Here is a 27,528-nt window from a genome sequence, read left to right as displayed (position 1 = left end):
ACGTCCTCTCTCGCATCGCGTGCCCTGCTCTCCGCGGGAACACCGTGACCCTGCGTCCCTCCGCAGGCAGGTGGAGCCCGTCCCACGCGGCGCGCGCCGCCCCGCCCCGCCCCACACCCACCCAGGCCCCCGGCGTGCACGGACAGACCCCCCCCCCAGACCCCCAGAGCGGCTCCCCAGGGGACACGCCCCCTCCCGGGAGCACCGAGCCGCCGCACGCACCAACGGGCGCGCGGGCGAGCGGGCGAGCGGACGGGCGCGCGCGGGGGCCGGCGCACGCGCACGGGAGGCGGGTCCGCTTCCCGGTACCCACTGAGCGCCTGGCCCCCTCACCCCACCCCACCCCCTCGACACCCAAGCTCCGCCCCCCCAAGACAAGAACGCCGAGGGAGGAGGAGACCGGAAGCCGCTTAAAACCGAGTGAAGCTGACAGGCGAGCGAGCCGGAGCCCGGAGCGCCGTGGCGGCTATCGGTGCCCTGGTCCGTGGAATGACCCGTCCGCGGCTCGCCGCGTCCGCTGCCCACGACCCCTAGGACACTGGACACCACCCGCCCTCGGCTCAACCCAGCCGGCGCAGATCAGGTCCGCCACGCCGAGCCTCTCTGGTCCGTTCTCAGGGCAGCGCGCCTGAGGTAAAGGGGCTGCGAGCCGCGGAGGGACCCCCCAGCGGGATGGCGGGCGCCGACCTCGCCGCCCCGAGTCTCCGCCGGGACAGCGGCGACTCCGTCCGACCGCCCGTAGGAGCTGATCGCTCCGGCGTCGGTCGGTGGCGGGGTGGCATTGGGGTAGGCTCCGGTCACCGGGACTGGGGCAGGTGTCTCGATGGGCCGGCGCCGGAGGGTTGCGGGGACACCGGCGACTCGTCCACCTCCTCCCTCCCTCCCTCCCCGGGGACGAGCCACCCGGGCAGCCCCTGCGGGAGGGCTCGGCGCTGCGGGACAGTTCCGGACGGCGCGTGTGCCAGGCTGCAGCCCAGAAGTTTGCAGGCTGTGTTGGTGGCAACTTTGAGTGCGCACGGCTTCCCTGCCTCTTGCCCGCCACCCGGGCAGCGCCTGCTGGGGCTCGGTCCTGCAGCCCCGGGGCTCGCAGGACGGTCCTCGGAGGGTGGCAGGACTGGAGGAAGGGTGAATGGCTTCGGGGAGGTCGGGTCCTGAGATGGACCGTGAGTGTGTGTATGGGGGCGGGGAGCGGTTCTGAGAACAACGTGAGGGCGGGGATGCTCACCCACACCCCGGAGTGCGGAGCCGGGTGGAACGGGCGCGGCGGACGGTGCTGGCTGCGCTGACCGTCGCAGCCGGCAGGAGGCGTCTCTCGGACCCAGGCTCGGCGCCCGGTCGTCTCTCGGCGGGCTGTTTGGAGCGGGCGGTTTCCATGGAAGGTGTGATCAGCCAGGAGTGCCAGACGACCCGGGCGTCACGAGGTGAAGGGTGGCGCGGTTGGGTTGCCTGCTGCGGGCGATCGGAGGAAATGTCCTTCCAGTCTTTATTTTTCTGTTATGCAAACTAATTGAGGAACTGGTGCCTTCCGCACTTTACTCCTCTGTTTCCCGGTTCTGTTTCCGAGTTGGGTGAAGGGGGCAGTAAGAGGAAAAGTTGGGTGCGTGTGTGTGTGTGTGTGTGTGCGCGAGTGTGTGCGTGTGTGTGTGCGTGCGTGCGTGTGAGAGAGAACGAGCTTGCGAGTGTGTGTGCGCGCGTGTATGTGTGCACGTATAAATAAGATGGCTTTAGTGTTTTGCCTGGATTGGTGTGATAGGAGTGGATAATGTGCGTGCGTGGGGGGAAGGCACAGACCGGTTCGATACGGAGAGGGAATACCACAATCTGTGCCAATTGAGCCTTGAGGCAAGAGCACCGAATGATGAATAATAACGCCTGGCTTGGCTGCTTTCCAATTATTTATGTCTCATGTCGGATCCCTCCTTCGCGAAGCTTTCTCTAACAATGCCAGCCAGCTCATACTGAACTCTTTTATAAGATCTCTTTTGTACCTAGACTAACACTTTGTTCATGCCTTGTGTTTTTCTGAGTTTTGATTATTAAACACTTTTTAGACATAGACTTACAAATCTCTCCTAGATTTTTATATTTGTTTTTCTTTAAAAGCACGCAGTTTTATCACTTTTGGTTTTGACCTTCAACCAAGAGCAAAACAGCTAATGTGTGCCCATTCTTCTAGTGCAGCCACAAAACATTTCTGGACATCCTTAGTAGTGCACCGTGCTAGGCACTGTACAGGTCTGCTAAGATGCATGCTTGATTAAATCGTAGGTTCCTGCATCAAAGAGCTCTTTCAGTCTATTGGACAAGGAAAAAAGATCACTAATTGTTCAACACTGCCCCTTCTCGTCTGGCACAATCTCAGTAAATACCTGGAAATCTCACTCATTTTAAAGGGACTGGTTCTTGCTGCTTCGTTTTTCTCAGTTCATTCAGATTCTGAATGTGTGTCTTATATTTATATTTTGGCTTATAATGTGCTTTCATTTGATTTTTAGAAAATGGATATGTGTAACTTGTAAAGACACGGACTAGCAGACCCTTCATATAATCCATGTTGTATTGGTTTCTAACACACAGTACAATGACTATTGAAGTTAAGTGTGCCTTGATTGATATTCCTTCAGTTTTGGTAATGTTGTTATTAATTATAAAAGTAGATCTTTAACATTTGGGTGTTAAATACTGGACTTTTAGCTTAGTAGAATGCTAGCAGACTCTCTGTCCCAGTTCAGTTGCAAGCTCCTATGTCTATTCTTACACACATCCTTCCCCACCCACTCTTTCACTTTTTAACTTTTAAAGCTTATCCTTTTGATGAACTTCCCTCCCCAAGAAACTTAAGTTTTTGCAAACTCATGAGACAGATCATACATAACAACTGTGAAGGGAACCACAAAGTGAAGTAGAGATGTGGTTTCCCTGTTGCATCATCTAGAAAAGACAGTTATTTCAACCTCACAGTAAAAATTCATACCTCAGTAGAATCACAGCCCATGAGTGAGTGATGCACGCCTATTAAAAGATACATTCTCATCTACCACCATCTAGTACAGGTTTTATCTTAGCTTTGGAGTCTTCATTGCTCAATAAAAATGAAAATTGACCTGTAAGAACTAAATGTAATGCAAGCAGTGATTGAAGATACTTAACCATAGACCAGCACAAAATGTTTTAATGAATGAGTGGGTTCAGTTGTCAGTTTTCAAATGATCATCTTCCTTCCTTTCCCTGTAGGTTTTGCAGATACTGAGGCAAAGTTGGAGCTGCTCCACACCATGGAAATGGAAACACAGCCAGACTGTGTAGTACAGCCTCCCTCTCCTCCTGACGACTTTTCATGCCAAATGAGAATCTCTGAGAAGATCACTCCATTGAAACCTTGTTTTAAGAAAAAACAGGATCAAAAGAGATTAGGAACTGGAACCCTGAGGTCATTGAGGCCAATATTAAATACCTTGCTAGAATCTGGCTCTCTTGATGGGGTTTTCAGAGCTAGAGACCAAAATGCAGATGAAAGCACCTTACATGAACGTATGGTGAAAAAGCCCCTGGAAATCAACCCATCATGTTCACCGGCAGAAAACAGTATGTCCGTCCTGATTCCTGACGGGACAAATGTTGAGGGCCAGTTACCAGAAGCTCATCCTTCTGCTGATGCTCCAGAGCAGGTGGTTCCGATCCAGGATCACAGTTTTCCACCAGAAACCCTCAGTGGGACAGTGGCAGATTCTACCCCAGGACACTTCCAAACTGACCTTTTGCATCCTGTTTCGGGTGATGTTCCTACTAGTCCTGACTGCATAGATAAAGTGATGGATTATGTTCCAGGAGCTTTCCAGGACAATAGTTTTACAATCCAGTACATTTTGGATACCAGTGATAACTTGAGTACTGAGCTCTTCCAAGACAAAAGTGAGGAAGCTTCCCTTGACCTTGTGTTTGAGCTAGTAAACCAGCTACAGTACCACACTCACCAAGAGAACGGAATTGAAATCTGTACGGACTTTCTGCAAGGCACTTGCATTTATGGCAGGGATTGTTTGAAACATCACACCATATTGCCCTATCATTGGCAGATCAAAAGGACAACCACTCAGAAGTGGCAGAGTGTTTCCAATGATTCTCAGGAGCACTTGGAAAGATTTTATTGTAACCCAGAAAATGATAGAATGAGAATGAAGTATGGGTATGTATTATAATAACTTAAAAATTGTTAAATGTTCTAAAGAAGGAAAAAAAAGCTGGAAGTTTGGCACGTTGGTTTCTTTCAGTAGTGTACCAAGTTTTTTGTTTTAATTTTTCTTTTATGACTTTTATGATATTCTGATTTTTTCATGGTGTTTGAGTTTTAGTGTAGTCTCTTTTATGAATTGAGCAATTTAGATGCCATTCTGTTTAGTGTGTGCAAGAATGAAAGTTGTATATACATTGAGCATTGTGAATCTAGTTGTAATCATCTTGCATTTAAAAGAAAATCCACATGAATCTTAAAGTGAATAGTTAATTTATCTGTTTTTAATTTTTTTATGTGTTAGGTAGCAGTGTTTTTAAATAGGGGAAATAATATTTGGAGCTTTTTGTGGCCCTCATTAGATTGACTAAACAATTTTTATATGAGTAACTCAGAAGTTCTTATCGTATACACATATATGTAAGACATATATGTATATATTTGTATATATGCTATTATGATTTTGATGGTGTATGAGTGTTTTGCCTTCGTGAATGTATGTCCACTTGGTGCCTGCAGAGGCCTGACGAGAGTGTTGGATCCCCTGGAACTGTAGTTAGAAACTGTTGTGAGCCTCCATGTGGGTGCTAGAAATTGAACCTAGTCCTCTGCAAGAGAACTGAGCCATCACCCCAGCCCCCATTTCTTAAAAATCATTTTAATAAGGTATTGTTCAAAAACTATATTGCCCCTGAGCTAGTAATTCCAATTCTTCTGTCAAGAGTAATTAAGTTTACGGATTCTCAAAGCCACACTAATCCTCCCGTCTCCAGACTGCAGGCACTTCAGAGCAGTGGCCTCTCACTTCACTTACGAAGCAGATTTCCAGTCCACTGAGTACTTGAACATTTTGGTACATTAAGTTTCTGTTTGACTTGGTCAGAAAGAAACTAGCAGGACCATTATCTAACACATTACATTCTGTTACCATGAGCAAGGCAAGACAGTCATTTTGGTCCCAGAAGGTCCAAAAATTCTTAGGTCACCGACATAGTAGGCATTTATATTTTGTAAGATTATTTTGCTGAAAAGTAGACAGATTTAGAGCCCTTAGCATACACTATAGGATCAGTTTTAAAGTAATTATAGTAGGAGCTTGATATCCAAATTAGTATTAATGGTGTTAAGTAATACTTATATGACACTTAGGAGAGGAATAACATGAGGGAGTTGCTATTATAATTGATACTGCTGCTGCTACATTGTAAGTGGTCCTGCAGTAATAACATAACTGGAAATATGAACTGTTAATTAGTAATGAAATTCTCAGTGTACTACAAGAAGAAATATAAGATTATAAATAATTGTCAAAAAAATTAGGGTATTGGAGAGTTGACCTGTGGTCATTGCAACCTGGTTTTCCTTGTATTCCAAGGCGATGTTGTGTTTCCTGGCAACAAGATGCAGATAACGGCATGTTGAGCCTTGCTGAGAGGTTCACAAACAAGCTGGAGCAGCCCAGGTTCACATGGTTACCACATTATTTGGCTAAAGCTATTAATCTCTGTGGTCAGGCCTGTAAAGCTGGTCTATCTGTGCAGATTGCACATAACCAGGAAATGTGTGTTCAGCTGTGTATGTGACCATATTGGACCCAGTCTTGGGATTCTGGAATAATGGATGAATGACAGTGGTTTGTTCTACTGGTTTGGGGTAGTTTATATGACTTAATCATCATTATACACTGTGTCATATGTCATTTTGTAGACTTTGAGGGACTTTCATAGTTCTGGGTCTCTAGCAAAGACAGGTCATAGTTTCAAACTATGCAGATAAAATTCTTTATTTTTCTTTGTACCTATGAGGATTTAAGTCCTAAGTTAATCAAAATTGGATGTGTAATATTTATTTTGTTTTTAGGAATGAAATTGGGTAGGAAATTGAGCCAGATATGTTCATAGCTTCTTTCAGCTCTTAAGATGGTGCTTATATACTAAAAGCACATTTATGAAATTTGGGAAATAAATACCTATTTGATTCATTGTAACAAACGTGATACGCTCCTGTTTGCATTCTCTGCTTTTGTACATCATAGGTGTTTACTGCCAACATCAACCGAAAATTAGTTAGTTATGGGTCTGAACTCCAAATTTGGCTTTTAGATTTCTTTTGTACATGGTCAAGATTTTCTAAATTTGAAATATGCATCTGAGAGCAATAACACCAAGTGTATTTTTTATTAAGAAAGTGATCTCTAATAGTATGGGTGCTCATCATTAGTAAGTAGATGGTGGTTTTTTGAGTGGCAGAACTAAGAAGTTTGAAGGATTCTTGCTAACTGGAATACTGTTGTTGATAATTGAAACTGGAGGCAGTGCAAACCTCTTTAGCAACCAAGATCTCCATTAGTTTCACATTACATTCATTTTCAAGTAAGCAGAACATAGAACATGTCTTTTCGGAACTGCTACTCATCAATAAGGAAGGGAACCACAAGCTGGGTTTGGGGCTGACTTGCTGATGAAACTCTGACCAGTGAGTATTCCTAATTCTCGTTTGTTGAAAGAGGAATGGGGTAAACCCATGGTTAGTTTTTCTCAAGGAGAAGGGTTTTTGTTGTTTATTTTGAGACATGGTCTTGCTCTGTAGCCCAGGCTGGCAATGAATTCATGGCAGTCCTCATTCCTTAACTAAAATTCTGTGATTATAGGCCTGAGTTGTCACACTAGCTCAGAGTTTGCTATGTGTGTGTGCTTAGTATTTATTGATAATAGAATTTTACTTGCTTAAAATGTTGGTTGCTGTGTATTTTTATTGGTAATAGTTCTCATGAGTCTTTTCAGAAATCTGCCCAAGGGATAATGCCAGTAGAGGACATCTAAGCAACTCTGTGCGAAGACCAAAAGAAGTGCATAGTAGTCATGGAGAGCTTTATGTTGTGGTTTATGTGACCGTGAATTATCTAAACTACAGCAAGTTCCTGACTGAACTTGACTGGAATAGTTAAATTAGCCAAATTAGTTATGGTCTACACAGCTGCGATGATGTATGAACTAACTCATTATGTGTGATTGCTAACACTGGACAGAGAAGAACAGCTGAAAGCTAACGATGCCTTGTGACTTTGGGGTATTTCTTGAATATACACAGCTGTATGGGTTTGGATTTATTTTTAAAACTCCTGTGTAAGAGAAAGAGAGAACTCCATGAGCAAGAACTTGTTTGAAGTGACTTTCAAAATGGGTGCCTTGTGCTATTATGATAAAGCCATGCAGTGACTTACTTTTTTCTACCTCTTTGTGCTGCTATTTACATATGAAATAAAGCTAATTGGCATCTATCTGTACTAATCTAGAGAAGTTAGTGGGTCTGTGTAGAGCTATCATGAGAATCAATAGCAGTCATTCATGTACTTTTCTGGCTTTTCATCAATAAGTAGGTTACTTTCTGAAGCAGCTGTCACCTGGCTTCAGGTTGGGGTCAGGCTTTTCCTGATGTAATGAAAATGAATCTTGGAAAAAGCAAAGATTTCTAATTATTCAGACAGTAAAAATCAAAGCTCATAAGACTATCTGGCAATTCCTGAATATAATTGCATGATACATAATATATTTTATTATCCGGTTGAATCCAAAGCTTTTAATTTTTATTATATTATTTAAAAAGGAATATTAGTAACACAAAGTTATAAAGAAAGAACTCAGGCATACAAGATACTTTAACTCTTCTGTGCCCCTGTAAATCTGTTTGATTTTTTTCTGTTGCACTAGATAGAATTCCAGACTTAAATTCAGTTATAAAGCAAAGGTAAATTCTATTTCTGATTAGTGACCGTCACCTTATTCCATATTTGAATGCTTTCTCTAAAGAGTGAAGCAGTTTACATTATGTATAAACCTTAAACTACTGAAGGAATGATACTAAAATCCAACCGTTGTAAATTATAACTGTTTTCTTCAGCCTCCTAATTTCTTATCCCCAACCCCACCCCCCGATTTAAGACCACAAGATTGTGCATTCTTTGTCTGATGGGTTTGGTTCTGGAATGTATTTAGATTAGGTTGTCAAGTCCTTTTTACCCTAGATCAGCAACCTTCAGTAATTACCAGTCTCTGTGTTGTGGAGGGAAAACTGAGTGAGTGTGTATATCACTTTACAAAGGCAAAAAAATCTTGCTTTGTGTTCCGTTGTGATTGAGTCTGGCGCAGCTTTGTGAAAAAGCAGACTCAAAGTGGACACTGGTGAATTTGAAAGAAACTCAGTTCTTAAAATAAGCAGTGTTTCTTTTATAATTGAATAGTTTTGTGTCTTTGAGAGATAGCAGAATGCTAAAGGTTGAGCCACTTTCTGTTAGATTCTGGATTTGAGGTTAGTATTTTTATACTTATTTATGACAAGGCAGGCTTTCTAGGGACCAGAATTATACTGCATAAAGACCCCCCACTGATTTTTTCCTAAAATTGGTAAACCTCACCCAGCCCAACCTCTAAAATAATAACTGAAAACTCAAATTGTAAATAAAACCTTGAATTTTCAAGGAGTGGATTTTGAGATGTAGTGTGAAGTTTTGAGAGTAAAGATTTTTATGTAAAAGTAAATGAATTTATCTCAGTTTGTATTTTGTAGATTTATCCGTCTGTACAAAAAATATTGCAAACTTAACAAAATAGAACCAATTCTATGGTCAGGAAGATGCAGATTTTAAAAGTTGATGCTATTGAAAAGCTTCTAGTTATCAAATGTAAAACATGGATTATTTTTTTTTGACCTAGCCAATTACTGTTTTTAAGACAAGCATAGAAAGGTAATTAAGCATTCCTCTTTGCTGTTCTGCACGATAAAATATGCCTGCCTTTCAGTCTTCCTCTGCTTTGTTCTGTTGACTAGCCTGAGCACCCACTTGACCAGTAAAGAACCCTTTTGTGGTTATTGCAGAGGATAACCTTTAAAAGAGTGAGAACGGAGGGGTGACTGCTGCCTTCCTCGTGTTCCATCCAGGATTTGTACTGCAAGAAGTTATGGACAGAGTGGATTGCAAACTTTCATGACTAAGTTGTCTGCGAGTTTAGTAAATTTGTATTCTTTATGCAAATTCAAGTTCTACGCTTTAGGGCAGTGACGTCTGGGAATTAAATAAAGGTTGTGTTGTGTTGGTTGAGACAGCACTCTCACATTGCTGTGTTGTTTTCTTTAAAGAAGATTCCTGTTTGCCTCTTAAGAGATTTCCACCCTATTCCTTCTGGTTTGAAATATCGCGAAGTTTTTTTGCTCCAAGGTTTCACCAGCACTGATTGGTTAGGGCTCAGAGAATGACAGGCTCCTGTTTACTCTGACTGTGCCCACGCCCACAGCTCAGCAGGGCGCAGACAGTGCACACAGTACAGAATACCCTAAATAGTTTCCTGCTGTGCTTGGGTTTTGGTTTCTGTCACCTGGTTTAGCTTTTTCTTTCTAGACATTAAAAAAATAAGCATTGAAGAAATACTGGGTTTTTCTTCCTAATACCTTCATTTAAAAAAAATAAGTGGTGTTCTTGAATCTGGGTAAAGATAAAGGAAAAAAAAAACTCTTCTTATTTACTTTCTGACATTTGGACTATGCCAACACCATCATATGTCAGAAGTGTTACGTAAATGTTCTACAATTAATTTGTTAATTAAGAAAATTTTAGACTATTCCCTAAAATTGAACTCATCAGAGAAACCTGACTTTATAGATTACCTTCTTTCCTCCCAAAAATTACCATTTAAGATCGTGGATAAGATTTTTGTGATCACTATTTGTAAAAACCCATAGTTTTCTTTCTTTCTTTCTTTCTTTCTTTTTTTTTTAAGTCTCTCAATACCTTTGTTGTAAAAACTTCCTCATCCCTCCCACAAGCCTTTTCTTGAGGAGCTATCAGTTAGTGGAGTCTCTGTGCATTAGTTTGTGTCCACTAAACTTGTTAACGTCTCTTTAGATTGTTAGCACCAAATTCATAAACAGCCATCAGTGAGTCTCTTTCCATTTCTCTTATTTACCAGTTAAATTTATTTGTCGTAACTGGGGAAAAAAGACAAGGCTAAATAAAATTTGGAATAGCTTTTTTCTTTCAAAGCATCATTTGTAATTGAAATATTAAATTAGAAATAAATTGGACTACTACATTGTATCTTTCTAGATATTATAGAATATGTCCTATAATATTTATAATTAGTGTCTGTTTATGTATAAATAAGTTCTAATTTGAGATTATTTTAAAGTGATTTAAAGATTTTTATCATTTATATGCATTTTCTATATACTATTAAATATTTTGTTTGTGTAGAAGCATTTTATAAATAAATTTATTTTAGTCTTTTCTATTTTCAAATTTTTAAAAATTGAATTAACTTGTGCCTTGAATATATGGCACACAGTTTTGATTGATCAACTCCTGCTTTTAAAACATTTTATTCAACAAAGAGGATATTTACCTATTTCAGTAATTTTTAACTGCATAGTTTAAAGCAACATAAGGCATAAATATAACTTTTCGCATGGTTTTTAAAAACCAATCTGTGCTTCCGATCCCAGCTATTCTCATAGAATTAAATTTTACTTATTAGGCCACAATTATATTTCATTTATAGTTACCTTCTTCTAGACTCAGGACATGTGATTGAACTTGGATCAAAGCTAAAGCTGTTTGATATTTCTGGCATCTTCAGAGTGCAGCATTTCATCCTAGTGCTCTAAATAGAGAGCAGTAAAATATTACAAGTGTACTTTTTATTTACAAAAGATCTTAGACTTGTTCACATCTCATTAGAAATTTTACCTGTGTTCTTTGCTTTAATCTGCAGTTTTAACTTTACAAAAGGCCTCTCATATGTTGTTTCCTTGAGTATGGATATCATAATTTACTTTTAGTGCTTGCATTGGTGGAAATGGGTGCTAGTATGGAGTTCAGGAATTCCAGATATAGGATCAGTAGAATTTTAACAAACATGTAAATGAATTCAAGTGGCTTTGTCTTTGTATAATAGTTCTTGGTTTTTGTTTTATTTGTTTTAGCATAAGCTATAGATACTAATTGCATTTTGTTCCATTCCCTATATTCTTTTCAGTATTCTTTCACTTAGGAAACTTAATTAACCTCGCCTTTGTCCTATCTCTTCACCTCACTTCATCTCCACTCCCCCATACACTAAATGTCTGACCTGTAAACCAGGCATGAGGTTTGACATGCAGACAAGTGTGATGTCCTGCTTATAACTGCCTGCCTTCTCAGAAATTCTAAGACATGTCTCTCATATCCAGAATAGTCCATGGGGGCAGCACACATTGGCGTCGTTTTGAATAATGATCACTTTTAAAAAATGCATTGTATCTTAAAATGGGGATACCCTTATTCCCTACCCCAGACCCGAAACGTTAGATAAGTCTGATTCTGATTTTATGTTAGTAGTTTTACTGAGTGATCTAAGCCTCTGTAATCCTGCCTCTGCTAGATTAGCCTCTTTAAAAGTAGACATATTTAATTCATAATCAACATTAAAGATTTGTTATTTTTCCTGAATGTCTGTATATACACCATGTGCATGCGTGGTGCCAAAGAGATGAGAAGAGATCCCCTGGAACTGGAATTCCAGATGGTTGTGAACCATCATGCGGGCACTCAGATCAAACCCAGGTCTTCTGCAAGAACAGCAAGTGCTGTTAACCGCTGAGCCATATCTCCAGCTCCAACATCTGCCTTTCAATCTCCCCATAACTACTGAGATCCCTATGGATAATGTAAACGCTGTAATTTGTCGTATGAATATGTGTGTGACTATAGCTACTTTGAAATACAAAAGGAATCCAAGTATATAAATTGCTTATAATTTTGTGCCTCTAGTGAATAGTGAAAGACGTTGCATGGGATATCAGCATTTATAACTGTTTTATCTTCTCCCCCAGGAGCTCGCTCCTATTTGTTTAAGGCAATGTTAGCAAAAGTAATAATCAGTAACAGGGTTTGATGATTGACAGTGAGAGTGCTTCTGACACAGAGAACTGTGGCCCTCTTTAAATACTCTGTATTCGAAGGGTTGTTACCCAGGCCTGGTGATCTGGCAGGGGCACTGCAAGTTCAAGGCCAGCCTAGACAGTTTAGTCTCTGTCACAAAGAATAAAAAAAGGACCAGAGATATAACTGAGTGGGTAGGATTCTTCCCTAGCATAATAAGGCCTTGGATTCAATCCTCTCCTCTCAAATTAAAATTAACCAGTATTTGTGCCTTCGGCATATGTATATGGTAAGCATTTTTATTGTCTACTTTGAGATAAGAGAAAAAATCTTGCTTTTAGCAAAGGGGATATTACTCATTTTTATAAAAGTTTAACTGCATAGTGTAAGGAATAAAGTGCATAGTTGTCTGAAGTCTAACAAGTACAGTACTTTCACAAAATATGTAGGTATGTTATATACCATGTCTTTGCTTTTCATCTCCTTGTAAGAACATCTTGAAGATGTGTGTAAGCTGGTAGATACTCCAGCATAATTGAGTTCTGGAAACATCAAAGTCATGTATCAAAAGCCAGAGCTATATTTTGTGTCCCTGTGAAATTTCTTCAGCAGCAACAGCAAACATTCTCTTCTGTCAAGCTGGTCTTAAGCTAGGAGAGCCTTCATACTCTCCGGCAGCATTTAATCTTTTCCTTCTACCGTGACGGCCCTCCACTTAAGGATGCATTTTCATTTTACTTGGTAGTAGCAAAATAAGAGGGCTTGCTAATTGTGACTGGTTGGTTCAGCTGATTAGGATGAGTGCTAGTGTTTAAGGTCATAGGTTTATCCTTGTAGAAGTCGGTTAACTCTTTAACAGACAGAAAGCCATGGTTCTGAAGTCTAGTTGATCTTGTTAAAACTGACCAGAGTAATGTTCCGAAAAGTTTTTACTTAGTTTGCTATTTTGCTGAAGTCTGAGTTCTAATTTGTATTTACATCATCATCTTGCAAGTGTTCTGTCTCCTACAGTTTTTATTGACATCATCATGTGAGAACACAGGTTAGAAACAAGGACACATTCTGGACTCTGAGAAAGTCTTCAGTAGTGCAGATTGGCCTCAAACTTGACGGTTCTGCCTGTCTTCTGAGTGCTCATATTACATGTGTGTGCTACCATACCAGGCTATCATGGACTGGACTTTCTTGCCCACATGTAATTGTTCTTTATGTGGTTTGATCCGAACCCCTTTATTGCCTTCTTGGTTTGTCAATATTTGTTTCATATAACTGTTAAACTTAGAGTAATGAGTATTAATAAATATGCTATGTACTAATATCTTGCAAAAGAGTGTCGGTCTCTACTCTTCCCTCCTCTTTCATCTCCTGAAAAAAAAATCATCTCACTGGAGTAAGCTTTGAAAAAGGGAACCGTGGGCTTTGTTGAAAACCATCCTGCCCATAGGATCAAGCCCTAACCTCTTAACCCAGCACACAAAGCTGTTTCTTATCTGGCTCCAGCCAATCTCTCCGGTCCAGTCTTATCTCTAATCACCTCCCCCACACACAGACACTCTGACTTCCCACATGAACTGCGTGTGCTTCGTGCACTCTACCCTCATGCCCTGCTTAGTTAACTTCTACACATGTTAAGTCACCTGTGGTCTGTTTAGTGACTTAAGTTCAGATGTCACACATTCTGAGACAGTCCTTGTTACCCCTCTCTTGATACCTTTGGCAGGCCATTGATTGGTTGTTTTTTGTTTTAAAAAACAAGATCTCAGGGGCTGGAGAGATGGCTCAGTGGTTAAGAGCACTGACTGCTCTTCCAGAGGACCCAGGTTCAATTTCCAGCACCCACATGGCAGCTCACACTGTCTGAAGATCCAGTTGCAGGGGATCTGACACCCTCACACCAATGCACATAAAATAAAGTTAAGTAAACCATAAGAAATATTAAAAAATCTCACTATGTGATTGGCCTGGAATTCACCGTGTATTGTGTCTCATGAGTGCTGGATCTAAAGGTGTGCACCACCACACTTTGCCCAAGCCATTTACTTCTGAGTTATCTTCAGACCGTCTTTATGGCGCATTTCTTACTCGAGCAGTGGGCTGCTCCTCTCTCTCAGCTAATGTTCAATCTTCTGTTCCTACCACATAATCTAGTACATAGTCAGTGGACCTTCTTAAAATTGTTTTTTAACTGTCATTATTTCCTTCATGGTTCCAAATACTATAAATATTTGAATAAATAAGTTATTACATTAACTTTGTGTGTGGGTGGAGGGGGCGGAGGACAAGACATACCAGGGCACGGTTATGGCGGTCAGAGGACCATTTGTTGGAGTCAGTTCTTCTTCCACCATGTGGATCCTGGAGATGTCAGGCTTGGCAGCAAATGCATTTACCCCAGAGCCAACTCACCAGTCCCTTAATTACTTTAGAAGTGCAGAAATTGTTCAAGACTGTTAGATTGTGTGCTGAGTTCCCAAATGCATAATGCACAGATAGAAAACTATCTGAGCAAGATAGGTCGTAATTTCTGTTTCAGTCAGCACGTATTTCTGTATTGGCTCTGATTGTTCTTCACCTCCATTTTATCTTTCACATTGGGGTATCTTTTCGCTTTCTTTCTTAGTATCTGAAACATATATAGACATATTCGTGTGTGTGTATAAACACATACATATACATATATATAATACACACACATATTATGAATGAGAAATGGTATGTGGGGTATACATACAATGTATGGGTTTTTCGAGACAGGGTTTCTCTGTAGCTTTGGAGACTGTCCTGGAACTAGCTCTTGTAGACCAAGCTGGCCTCGAACTCAAAGAGATCCGCCTGTCTCTGCCTCCCAAGTGCTGGGATTAAAGGTGTGCACCACTACCACCTGGCATCAAGTTAATTTTCTTCTGGAGTTTTGAACAAGTATGTGTGGTGTATGTTTGTTAGCAAACATGTAATAGTTTCTGATTTCATTCTTTAGTAAAGCTTGTTCACAGGATGTGTTTTGTCCCTCTGGTTGATGATGGGGTTATAACTAAGTTCTACAGTATAGCACCCGTCTCCCTTGCATTCTGGCCACCTCTCAGTAGGAATTCTCTCCTATAAGAGTAGGGTTCTCATCTACAGGATCTGTGTGCTCTGCTTTTGTGGTCACACCTCCCCCTTCTTTGATAGCTTTGTTTCTCTTCTGTATCACATGTCCTGTATTTACTCCATCTCTGTCTGCTTTCTCCCTATTGATCTTCTGCACTCCAAGATCCTGGATTAACTTCTGCTCTCCCATTGCCTGGACAGGGGATGCACGTCCTTCCTGTCTTAGGCACTGTTTCGAAGGTCTTCTCCAACAACTTCAGTTGCTCTCATGCTCCAAGCAGTAAAGCACTTGAGAGAGCTTGTTTTTCTTGTTCTCCTACATAGCCCCTTTGCTAGCTGATATTTCATAATATTTAAACCCCCAAAAGTTCTTCTCTTCTGTACTTGTGTTAATAAGGTCTTATTTTTCCTGACCTTTGTCCATTCCTGGATACCAATAGCCAATTTTTCTCCTGCAATTCTGCATGTCTATCGTTTACTCAAACTGTTTGAATATATTATTCACCACTAATGAATTTATATGGACAGATGTGTACCATTTCTTTGGAACTCTGGAAAACTGAGATCACTTCTGTTTAATTCTTTGTGCGTTGTCTAATTCAGCCCACCATTTATTACCATGCACGGATGACTCATAACGGATTTCTGGTACTAGGAAATAATGGCTTGATAGAGAAGATGTTGAGCACTTGGTAATTATATTATGCACATGTATAGTGATACAAATTATATGAGAAAAAAACTCTTGACTTTGAATTTTTAAAGCATTCCCTGCTTAAGGGAAAGCAAATTAATCTGATAAAAAGACAATGTTTATCACTTTTATTATTTTATCTCTGTCAAGTCTGGAAAAACATATTGAAAATGAAATATAGCTAAAACAGTATTTTAATAAGTCAATTCAAAGAAAGAAAATTAGGGCTTGTCATAGAAGTTTCATAATGCCCAAAGGACTAGAATACATAGAAGACGTAGCAAAAGCCATGTTTCTATGTGTTTTCTCATACAAATCATTATCTACAAAGTTTAAGTGATAAAGGCTTGTACAGAAATTGCTAAAGTGATGTCCACAATGAAACCTAAACAACAGAAAGTAGGAACAACAGCTCATTGAAATGAAGTTAACCGGAAATACGTTTAGAAACTTGAAATGTTCTTCAGAGAAAGATTTCTATCTTTCCTCCGTTGTAACATCAGCTTCTCCTTTATAAAGTGACACGAAAATTGCTCCAGGCAGGGTAATATGAAGTTGGACTTAAGCATAAGAATTTTCATTTTCAGGGTTAATTTTTCCTTTTTCTAGAATTTCCTATGAACTTATTCCTTTTAAATTAAATATTACTAGTTATAAATAATTTTAAATGAAATAGTGCCCAAATGTGATATGCCCCTTATTTGAAAATTCCTAATTATACCGAATAAATGTGTTTCGTAATTTTGTAATGAACTTTGATGAAATCTGTCTCACCCTTATTCCTTATGCCTCCCTGGTACTTCTGTCTAATAGTCTCTCCTCTGTATTTGCGGTATTTTCCCCCAAAATGTTATTTTCAACTACATTTTATTTTATATCCATTTTATACTTAATTTAAGTTGAATGTTGTTTTTAAGACCAAATCCTAGTTAGTACTCTTAGCAAGGAATTTGTTTTGGGCAGAAGAATCTTTAGGAATTTTTAAAGGAACATAACACTGTTTACAAGTTAGCTTATTTTTGGAATCTTCGGTTATATAGGTGACTTTAGTTTAGTTTTGCTTTGTTTTGTTTCCCAAAGAGTAGAACTTGATCATATTTAATGACGGGACGGAGGAAGGAGTAATAAATTTTCCTGGAGTGTTCCCAGGGGTGTGAGCACTGAGAAGTGAGAAAGGGAGAGGTTCATTGGTGTGGGAGTGTGCTTTGTCATCCTCACCATAGCCCCAGTGTCAGCCCGAGCACATCACAGGGAGCCAGGCCACAGGAGGCGGTTTAACTTGTAACCAGTTTGATTTTCAAACATTTGACTACAGAGGGTATTTTGCTACTCATTTACAGTCCTTGAGACAACTGTACCAAAAGCAGAGCTGACTAACAAATAGGTAACAATGAATACACTTCTCAGAATCTCATTTTGTAACCAGGAAAATCTATTCCAGTACTTGATTTCGCATATAAAGGTCCGCTTGATCTTGAGTGTCCTGTTTTATAGATACACACTTAGAGGTCTGCATTGAGAGTGGAACTTAGTAACAAATACCTGTGATGTTATTCTATTTAAAAAAAAAATATTTTCTTGGGTAATTTGCAAACGTGCATTTATACAGAGCACAGTACAATGAACATTTTACCAGTGTCTTAAAGTTAATGGTTTAGATGTTTCAACATGACCTAATGATTCACTAAAGAGGAGACATGTTTTATTTAGGCCATTCTTTGTCAATTAATGACTTAAGTGGATTTAATTCTTATAGTGGACTTGTCTCCCAACAGTTTAAGATGTAAACCAGGTATGGTGGCATACCAGTTGTAAACTCAGCATTTGGGGGTAGAGGTAGGAAATCAGGAGTTCAAGGCTAGCCCTTAGCTACATAACAATTCAAGGCCAGCTTGGACCCTGTCTCAAAAGAAAAATAAATATGAAGATGTTTGTAAAGGTTTGATTTAGTAATAATGGGCTAAATAACAAAATGACCAAAACAAAATCTGATAGCTAACCTGCAATAATTCAAACTACTTTTTAATGTCTTCCCACTTATAATATTACTTATAAAATGTAATATTGATGCTTGTTGAATCAACAGAACTGGCTTCATCTGGTGTCATTTTAGCTTTCTGTCATCTTTTCCCCATCTCCTAAGGCAATAATGTATACTTAAATTGGCACAGATAACCTGATGCTTCTGAAAAAGGGGGCCATGTTTCCAGAGACATTTTTGATTGTTTCCCTGCCTGTTTGTTTGGGTTTTGTCAGTTTCATTGTTCCAGCTGACTTCATGGTTGGTTGATGGCAGGCTTTGGCTCATCTTAACCCGACAGAAGAAGCAAGGGTTTTGATTAATAGCTTGAACCAGTGATGACCATGGTTTATTATAGTTGTCAACTGCTTTAATCATACTATAGAATATGACCTGGAAATGTTGGTCTAGTTAGGAACAAGCATGTAGAGAATGGATGTTAGGGAAATAATCAATAATGTTCTTTTATACCAAGTAAGACAAATTTTGGCAATCCTACAGCAGACTATATATATTAAATATTCTTAATACCCAATAAGATGATTAGGTACTTTTATTTAGCAGGTCTTTTTTTCTTGGGTCTTTCTAGAGGACAAGACTTTTGGGCAGATTTGAATGCTATGACTGTATTTGAAACAACTGAATTTGACCAACTACGAAGGCTGTGTACACCACCCTGTAGGAATACAAGCTCTATTTACAACACATTTTGGAAATTCTTCTGTAGAGACCACTTTGGATGGAGAGAGTATCCTGAGGTATTTACATGTTCTTTTTCCTTTTTAACTACTTTACGTTTTTTCCTGTGATCTTTTTCCTTCCCAACATTGACTAAGTAGAACTGAATATCTCATTCTCATACACTTAAGGATGTAAATGTAAAAGTCTTGCTGGTACAAGTAAAACTTCTCTCTTCATATTTCTAAAAGTATTTTTCTTTGCATTAATCTGAAACCCATACATAGAATGCCACTAAAGGACATTTCCAGAATCTTACAGTATAGAGATGAAATACTTGGTGCCATTTTCATGATAATTTTAATGAGAAAAGAACTGGTATAACTTTTGGATATAGCTGCCTTCTGTGCTTATAGAAATCAAATCGTGTTAAATTTAACATTTTTAGAAGCTAAATGGACCAAAAGTCAGTCTGAGTCCATGGGAGAATTGTTTGATTATGTTTATTAAGCTTTGATTAGAAGCCAAATGGATCAAGAGTCACTCTTGAGTCCATGGAAGAAATGCTTGAATATGTCTCTTAAGCTATGGTTTGGCAAATCATCTCTTTAGAATTTTATCATGTGCACAGGCATCCATAGGATGAGGTACAGAGCCTTGCTTGTAACTGAATCTGGGTGTTAGAGATCAAGTTCTTATTCCAGTGATCTGTCAGTTTGTTAATTTTGTTTGTATAATTACAAAAAGAGATTCTGGTATGTGTGTGTGTTTTAAAAACATAAGAAGTACCTTAGCCCCAATTTAACACACTGTTGAACCACATTTGATTTTGTCGTTGTCTTCCTTCCAGATGGGCAGGGCTGTCTCAGTGCGATATCTGGACCATCCTTGTGCTTTTACCCTCAGGGTTCTTAGACTGCTTAACACTTGTTTGGGTTTTGTGTGTGTGTGTGTGTGTGTGTGTGTGTGTGTGTGTGTGTGTTTTAATTTGGGCATTGCTCCTTAAATTCCCTTTCTGAAAACTTTCTTAACAAATGTCAATCAAGAAAGTCTCTAGGACATCATTAAGACTGAAAACAGGACAAAGCCCTGAGCCTCAGTGTGCCATAAGAGGACAGCCATGCTTCGTGGACAGGGAGCATCCTTCTACTTTACATATGTGAGGGGCAGAAACCCCAAATAGAGAAATTAATTTGGTTTGTTGTCTTTATTGAAATTCCTTTGATGTTAGTGAACTGTTCTTTGCTTTCAGCTACTTTTCTCATTTCTTATAGAGATCATAAACTTGGTTTTCATTTACCTTTTATTTTCTCTTCTATAGTCTGTTGTTCGATTAATTGAAGATGCCAACTCTCAGGGTCTGAAAGAAGTTAGATTTATGATGTGGAACAACCACTACATCCTTCACAACTCATTCTTCCGGAGAGAGATAAAGCGGAGACCGCTTTTCCGCTCCTGTTTCATACTGATCCCATATTTACAGTAAGTGTCCAGTTGTTTTTTTACTCTTCATTCTTAGTTTCTATTTGTGTAAACGCACTCCTGGACTGCAAATTTAAGAGAATTATCTCGGTTACTATTACTGTGAAATTGTTCATACTTTAGATTGAATTCTTCAGTACATCAAAGTTCAAATATATAACTATACATGTAACTATAGTTCACCCAACCCTAAAAGCATGAGTTTTTTATTCGAGTTTTGAGCTGAAAAGTAGGGTATAGCTAACATTTTTCTACAACTAAAGTAACATGTTTGGAGTGAAGCAGAGTTTGCTTCTTCTCAGGAAATCCAAACTACAAGACTACTTCCCACCCAGATAAATGGCCAGGGATTTGAGTGGAGTCCTGTAAGGCAGTATCCTCCATTCTTTCTTCCTTGAGCAAATTTTAATAATTTATGTTCTTACTTTCTTAAGTAAGGCATAGCTTCTTGTGATAATGAAATTATCTGTCCTAGTTCCTAAAAATACAATTTCTTAATAAAAGGAGTTAGGTGTACCTGAGCCTTCTGAATTGCAGGTTAGTGCTTTCATTTTCCCAACTGCCTTTCTTTCCTTGCCTCCAAATAGTCCCCTGGTATATCTCTGTAGATACTGAAAGACGATCATCCCACCATTAGTACCTTGAAAGGCTAGTTTTACTCAGTAGTAAAGGCACTTGCTGCCAAGATTGACAACCTGAGTTTGATTCTTGGAACCCACGGGTGGAAAGAGAACTGACTCTCCAAAGTTGCCCTCTGACCACCATACATGCTTCATGGCACATGTGAGTGTAAAAACGCTGATCTAGGATAATCATAGCCTTCTATGCAGATACACCAGTATTAGAATCTGATTTGGAAGGTAATACTATGTATACTTAGGCTCTATGAACTGAAATATCACTTGGTCCATTTTGATCTAGAAGGTGGAAGTGCTGTTTTCATATTCCTGCTATTTTTATTTCAAATCATTCATGGTAAGCACTTAATGAGTTTAATTCTGGAATTGAAAGAGGAGAAGTCAAGCTGGTCATGATGGCTCAAGCTGTAACCTTGGCACTTAGGAGGAAAAGGTAGGAGATCCTCGAGTTTGAAGCCAGCCTGGGATACATACCAAATACAGACTAACCTAGGCAACCGAGGGAGACCCTGTCTTACAACAAGTACACAAAACTCCAAAATAAAAAGAATTCCTCAAGCAATTAAGAGTTCAAAATCGACTTGTAATAAGGTCAATTTTAGAAGTATATTGGTTTATGTTTTCTTCCAAGTCCAAATGTGAAAATAAAAATTGCTACCTTCTAAGATTTGCATGTTTTTTTTTTAATTAGAAGTAATAAAAAATGCTGTTGCTGGGATTTTCCTAGTAGCTCAGCTGGAGCTAGTGTCTCCCTCCAGTAGTTAGGGACATACTGTCCTCCTGGTGAGACCGCAGAGCTCATCAGTAAGACCAGCAGCTTGGCATGCTGAGCTAAGAGAAGCTAGCTGTGGCTTCTTTCTTAGGGGAAAATCCTCATTCAGATGCTACAACGCTGGGAAAGTTGTAAAGGGTGAAAAGAAGTACTTAAGGGATTATGCCTTAAAAAACTTTATACTCATTTTAAAAGTGTAAAATATAAAAATCATATAAGCACAAATATATGCTTTTTATATAATGCAGACTTCCAAAAAAAGAAAAGAATTATTTGCTTTTTCTTTTTAAAAATTCTGTTTTAGTCTTCTTGTCTGAAACAGTGATAATAAAAGGATTAACGTGAGAGATCAGCAAGTCAATGAGAATAGACAGATGTTTCAAGAAGAAAACATGGGGCGGGTTGGCCAGGGTGAAGGGTTAAATGCAGCATCCTATCTGCCTTTCTGGTATACAGCTGGAGGACATTCTCTCCTGATGGGGAGAAGGAGGAAGGGGCATTGGTTCCAAAAAGCAGATTTCAGAGGTCGTGATCTTAGCTAGAGAGAATATGTTGTGTTTTACTTTTAACTATTAGTTTCAAAGAGTCAGGGAAACAATGGATGTAAAGGTCATACATTTCCAGCACCTTCCATTGTTTAAAAGAATTTTCCTAGTGCTGATGAAAAGGAGCCTGCTCTGTAATATTCCTAGAATACTTGAGCTGAAGCAGCATGAGCAGCAAGTCAGAGTAAGGGGCTTGAGGAGCCTTGTCTGAAAGCTGAAGGACATCTATTACATGTCATCGTCTCCTGATTACAAGAATGCTAAACTTAGTTTCTTTGACTCTTCCCTTAGAGGGATAAAAATTAATCCATTTAATTTACTGAAATTGATTTAGGAAACATTTCAAAATGGTAAAGGGAGGTAAGAAGAGTAAGGTTGGAATCAGAAAGCCATTCTTTGGAGGTTTTTGAAGCATGCAGTATGTTATTGGTATAATACAAGCTAACAGAAACAGCATTCTTAGTGGTACATTTGAAACATTGCTTGAAACATACATGTACATATAAAGATACACATTCACACTTTTTTGACAGGGAGCTAGTCATAAAAGTCCATCATATATGTCTTTAGATGTTTGAGTAGGGTTAGAATGTTTGATGAAAGCATGTATATATGGGAATAGAATAGATGTTGCCCATATGTAGAATCTAGAATATCTGCATATTTACACTAGTCATAATAGTCAAAATAAAGAATTGTCTTTCCGTGCCCATCAGCAGATAAATAGAGAAAACGTGTTATATGTTTACTGGGTTTTATTCATCCACAAGGAAAAATAATAATCATTTGAAAAGAAATGGATTGTCCTGGAGCTCGTACTAAAGGAAATAAACCAGACCCACACTGACGGTCATTACATGCTCTCACTTACTCAGAATCTAGATTCAGCAGTATGCATGTAGGACAGGTGTGAAGGTGGAGCAGGGAGTCTGGAAGGATGGGGCAATAACGAGGAATGGAGTAAACAAAGTGCAAAGGTACACATGTGTATTATTTACTTTTCTCATTGCTTTCACAAAATACCTGACAAAAACAAGACTTAAGGAAGGAACAGTTTGTTTTGGCTCATAATTTGAGTATACAGTCTGTGGTGACAGGGAAGTTAAGGGAAGATGTGCGAGGTGGCCGGCCGTGCTGTGTCTCCTAAGAGAACAGAACATTTAGTCTGAGACCCAGACCAACTGTGGGGAATGTCTTCTCAGAATGACGTTAGATTTGTCCCCTGTGTTATTCTGAATATATAAGATTAACCATCATAGCATCTATGAAACATCAGAATGAAGCCCATTATTTTGTATCCCAACTGAAAATAGCAAATGTGTTTTGAGTAGAATGTTTGGGAATAATCTTACTTTTGTTGGAAATATCAAACCCATTATTGAAATCAGGTGGGCTACTACCTACCTTTCAAAAAAGGCTAAAAGGAGGGTCTAAAAGTTAAATACTTTATTATAATTTGTTCAGAACCATGATGACATTTTAAGGAGAGCCAGACTTTTTGAGACTCTGATTAAAGCAGTGGAACTTCTCTTTTGAAAAACGTATCAGTGAAAAATGCAACCATTTTAACAGGAAAATATACCTGTACCAAGTCTTCAAAGGAATTTGTCAGAGCTCTCATGGTCCAAAAGATAAGAGATGTGTATCTTTTGTTGTAAAGGTTGGAGGAACTAATGAAATGTGCCCCTGAATCTCAGATGGGGGACAGTGGTGGGAGGATTTGCTAAATCCTGAATCCACTCACTTAGAACTGTGACTTACAAAAGGGCTTCAGGGCACATTGAATTAAAGGCACAGCTACTTACTTGAAATAGACAGGGATTAGAGAAGGCAATTGTGTTTCCATAGCTTCTTAATAGGCCGTATTTTAAGAGTGTAATAGCAATGTAGTAGTATCAGTACCAGCATATACAACTATAACCTCTGTGTCACATAACTTTTGAAAATGACAGTTTCCTAACCCACTTGGCAGAAATTGCTCCTTCCTTGTGACCACCACGTATTGAGGAGTAAGTGTTAGAGTACCCTGTTGCTGAAACTAGGTCTCAGGGTCAGGAGTTCCTATTCTTTGCTTCTTCCCTTTTCCTTGTTTTGAAATAGCTGAAAAGAATGATTTAAATAAATGAACCAGGCAGGAAAAAGCAAACCCACTGTTTATTTAAATTTGTCTTTGAAAGTAACAAAGGTGAACTTAAAGATCGAAAGAACAGCGCACATTCTGGCATCTGCTAGCTCTGTTTAGGGGTGGAAGGCAGGAAGAAGGGGGCATTGCAGGTAATCATTTAATTACTTGAGCCTACCTCTCTTTATTAGTGCCCTAGTTTGTTTGGGTTAAGTTGTTTTGAGACAGTTTTCCAGGCTGACCTGAGGTTATATTTGTTTGCCTTTGAGAGCTGGTGTCACAGCAGGCACCACCACACTCAGGTTTATGTTTTTTCTTCAGTAAATGAATAACATATTAATACATAAGCACTTAAGCTGTTGAGTTATAAAACTTGACACTAATGCAAAGCATTGTATACCACGAGATAGATGTACTGACTCCTGACTGCTTTACTTAGTGTGTCTTCTCCATTTTAGGACACTTGGTGGGGTTCCCACTCAGGCTTCTCTGCCTCTTGAAGCAACTTCATCACAAATCATCTGCCCAGATGGAGTAACTTCAGCAAACTTTTACCCCGAAACATGGGTTTATATGCATCCATCTCAGGACTTCATCCAAGTGCCTGTTTCTGCAGAGGATAAAAGTTACCGAATCATTTACAACCTTTTTCATAAGACTGTACCTGAATTTAAATACAGAATTTTACAAATATTGAGAGTCCAAAACCAGTTTCTGTGGGAGAAATATAAAAGGTGAGTCAGAGATGGGAAAATTTAAGAGAGCATTTCTTAATATAGCAGTTGTTAAGTATAGAACACAATAAACCTTTGTGTAGTATAATATTTTTATATAAAATAATATTCATATTTTCCCATGTAGGCACACATTCATAATGCACCTATAATAAACTATAGTATGATTTTTTGGCATTTTGTTTTCATAGCTAGTTTACTGTATTCTTTTCCTTGAAACTATAAATTATTCAAAATTTGAATTGTTTATTATTATAATCTACATGCCCTTTCCTAAATGCCTGTTTACTTTTTGCATTAGGAAAAAAGAATATATGAACAGAAAAATGTTTGGCCGTGACCGAATAATAAATGAGAGACACTTATTTCACGGAACATCCCAAGATGTAGTGGATGGGATCTGCAAGCACAACTTTGACCCTCGCGTCTGTGGAAAGCATGCTACAATGTTTGGACAAGGCAGTTACTTTGCAAAGAAGGCAAGCTACTCTCATAACTTTTCTAAGAAGTCCTCCAAAGGAATCCACTTCATGTTTTTGGCCAAAGTGTTGACTGGCAGGTATACAATGGGCAGCCATGGCATGAGAAGGCCCCCTCCAGTCAATCCTGGCAGTGTAACCAGTGACTTGTATGACTCGTGTGTGGATAATTTCTTTGAGCCTCAGATTTTTGTCATTTTTAATGATGACCAGAGTTACCCTTATTTTGTTATCCAATATGAAGAAGTCAGTAACACTGTTTCCATCTGAAGACCTTGGTACTGCTAAGTTATTGGATATGAACTCACTGCTTCCATCCGAAAGCCTCGGTACTACTAAGTTATTGGATATGAACTCAAGTTCAGCGTTTGTAGCAGGCTTGGGTGGGGCTGGGTGGGAAACAGCATTGAACAGAAACAGAATTCTTTTCAGGCCTAATTTTTTAAGTGCTAGAAAGTAATTTTTTAAAAGAAACAATGGGTTTTTAAATGACTGCTCACTATTTAATTATTTACTAATTGCTAGTGTACTCGGTGTGGAGAAGTCTAAAGAGTGCATTCACACTTGTACATGTAGGTAGCAGTGTTAGCAGTGTTTGGAGACAAAAGCAAAGACAACTGACTAGCCTATTGAAATGTTGCTTGGGGCTGGCAGAAGTTTGGTCAAAACAAGTAGAGGCTGTGAGCAAAGTGAAGATTCTGTGTACTTAACGGATAAAACCAATTGGAACTGACACTACCGTGCTTATTACCTACCAAAGCATCGTGTGTTATACCTCGGGGAGAATAAACTCATGTACTCCTGGTAGGTAGGAACAGTTTTTCATTGTGTGGCCAGGGCTGAAATACATCACCCACTCAGAAACCTCCAGAATTTTCCTGAGAATTCAGGGTCTGTTCAGAGGAAGTAAAATAATAACAATAAAGGAACCATTTGAAAAAAATTGTCACCAGCAAAATTTCCATTAATTAGTTGTGGGTTGTGATACATGTGTTAAAATTCAGCCATGGAAAACTCAGTCTCTTCCATTGTTGCCCACTTTAATTTCAAAGTTAGACAGCTGTGTTGGTGAAAGCCAATCTTGAGGGTTAAAAGTACTTCTTTTTGGATTCCAAGCCTACCCCTGGGCTGGCATTAGACAGAAGACATCTACATCCAAAGCGAAAAGGTCGCTTACTGTGCTTTGCACAAAGCAGATTCTTAGCCTTATCTGCTGAGTTGAATTGTGAGAGACAGCAAGCCCACCCATGTACCTGCTTTGCCAGATGCACTGGATTTCTTGGCTGACTCTGTACCTTACACTACTTACTTTAATAGAAACACAAACTTGGAAATTGTGCCACTGGCCCAGCAGGAGCATTGTTGGGTGAATGTGCTGCTGCCTCGATTCCCAGGTCGTACTTGTAAGCAAAGCAAAACCTGAATAACTTTAGTGAAAGTGGTTGTTCATGAAATCATTTGCCACAGAAGTCCTTCAGATACCAAGCTCTCCTTCTATGTCTGTGGCTGTCTCATTTACCCAAACCTTACAGAAACTTCTCTGTTATTTAAAGCAAGATATAGCTGTACACGTCTCAGTGAACCAGTCTGTTTAAGCACTTGCCAGGGCTTCCACACAACTGTTTATTTTGCCCTAGTTGATCCTGTTATTTGCTGCCATTGGCAGGAAGAAAAGGGCACCCATGGCAGCCATTCATCCGATTATAACTTGTGAACCAGTGATCCCCCGTCGTTTTCAGGTTAAGACATGTTACCATTGCTTGTTTGATTTCATGGAACTTGTTCCTTTTTTTCTCTCTAAAGGAAACAAAAGCTTTATGACATATTTATTTTTTTAATAAAACTAAGCAAAAATAAAAGTTAATTCTTTAAAACTTCTGCTTTGTTCTGTTTTCCATGTAAAATAACAAGTCACTAAATAGTTAACGATCTGTAAATGTTGAGCAGTTGCTCGATTGGCTGGGTGAGTGGGTTGCTTTGGTGCTAGAAGACTATGGTGGAATCTGAAGAGACCTGTTGAGAACATGCTGCTTATCAACTCTTCTGCTTGGGAACTGAAGAAAGCATATTGCCTAGTTGTCAACTGTAGGTCACAAGAATGAGTATTTTTATTTGCAGATATGTATTTGAG

General features: G+C 39.4%; 1 protein-coding gene across 2 annotated transcripts; it reads left to right on the top strand.

Moving 5' to 3' along the window:
- Window positions 1–429: 429 nt before the first annotated feature.
- On the top strand, window positions 430–27,275 carry Tiparp (TCDD inducible poly(ADP-ribose) polymerase). Of its 2 annotated transcripts, none has more exons than XM_087899466.1 (6): window positions 430–633; window positions 3,235–4,186; window positions 18,537–18,705; window positions 19,947–20,107; window positions 24,643–24,918; window positions 25,220–27,275. In XM_087899466.1, the coding sequence occupies exons 2-6, from the start codon at window positions 3,276–3,278 to the stop codon at window positions 25,665–25,667; spliced, it is 1,965 nt and encodes a 654-aa protein (XP_087755592.1). In that variant the 5' UTR covers window positions 430–633; window positions 3,235–3,275; the 3' UTR covers window positions 25,668–27,275. The 2 variants fall into 2 exon arrangements, with proteins under 2 accessions (XP_087755592.1, XP_087755593.1); XM_087899467.1 differs by having other exon boundaries at window positions 432–583.
- The last annotated feature ends 253 nt before the right edge of the window (window positions 27,276–27,528 follow it).

This window comes from Myodes glareolus, chromosome 20 (assembly GCF_982192425.1).
Source record: "Myodes glareolus chromosome 20, mMyoGla1.1, whole genome shotgun sequence".
NCBI classification, from domain to species: domain Eukaryota; kingdom Metazoa; phylum Chordata; class Mammalia; order Rodentia; family Cricetidae; genus Myodes; species Myodes glareolus.
The sequence above is the reverse complement of the archived record's forward strand: the minus strand, read 5'-3'. Positions and strand labels throughout refer to the sequence as shown.

Coding starts and splice junctions, on each gene's coding strand:
- Tiparp (XM_087899466.1), top strand. CDS start 3,276: ATGGAAATGGAAACACAGCCAGACTGTGTAGTACAGCCTCCCTCTCCT. Junction 4,187..18,536: donor AGAATGAGAATGAAGTATGG/GTATGTATTATA, acceptor GGGTCTTTCTAG/AGGACAAGACTTTTGGGCAG. Junction 18,706..19,946: donor GATGGAGAGAGTATCCTGAG/GTATTTACATGT, acceptor TCTCTTCTATAG/TCTGTTGTTCGATTAATTGA.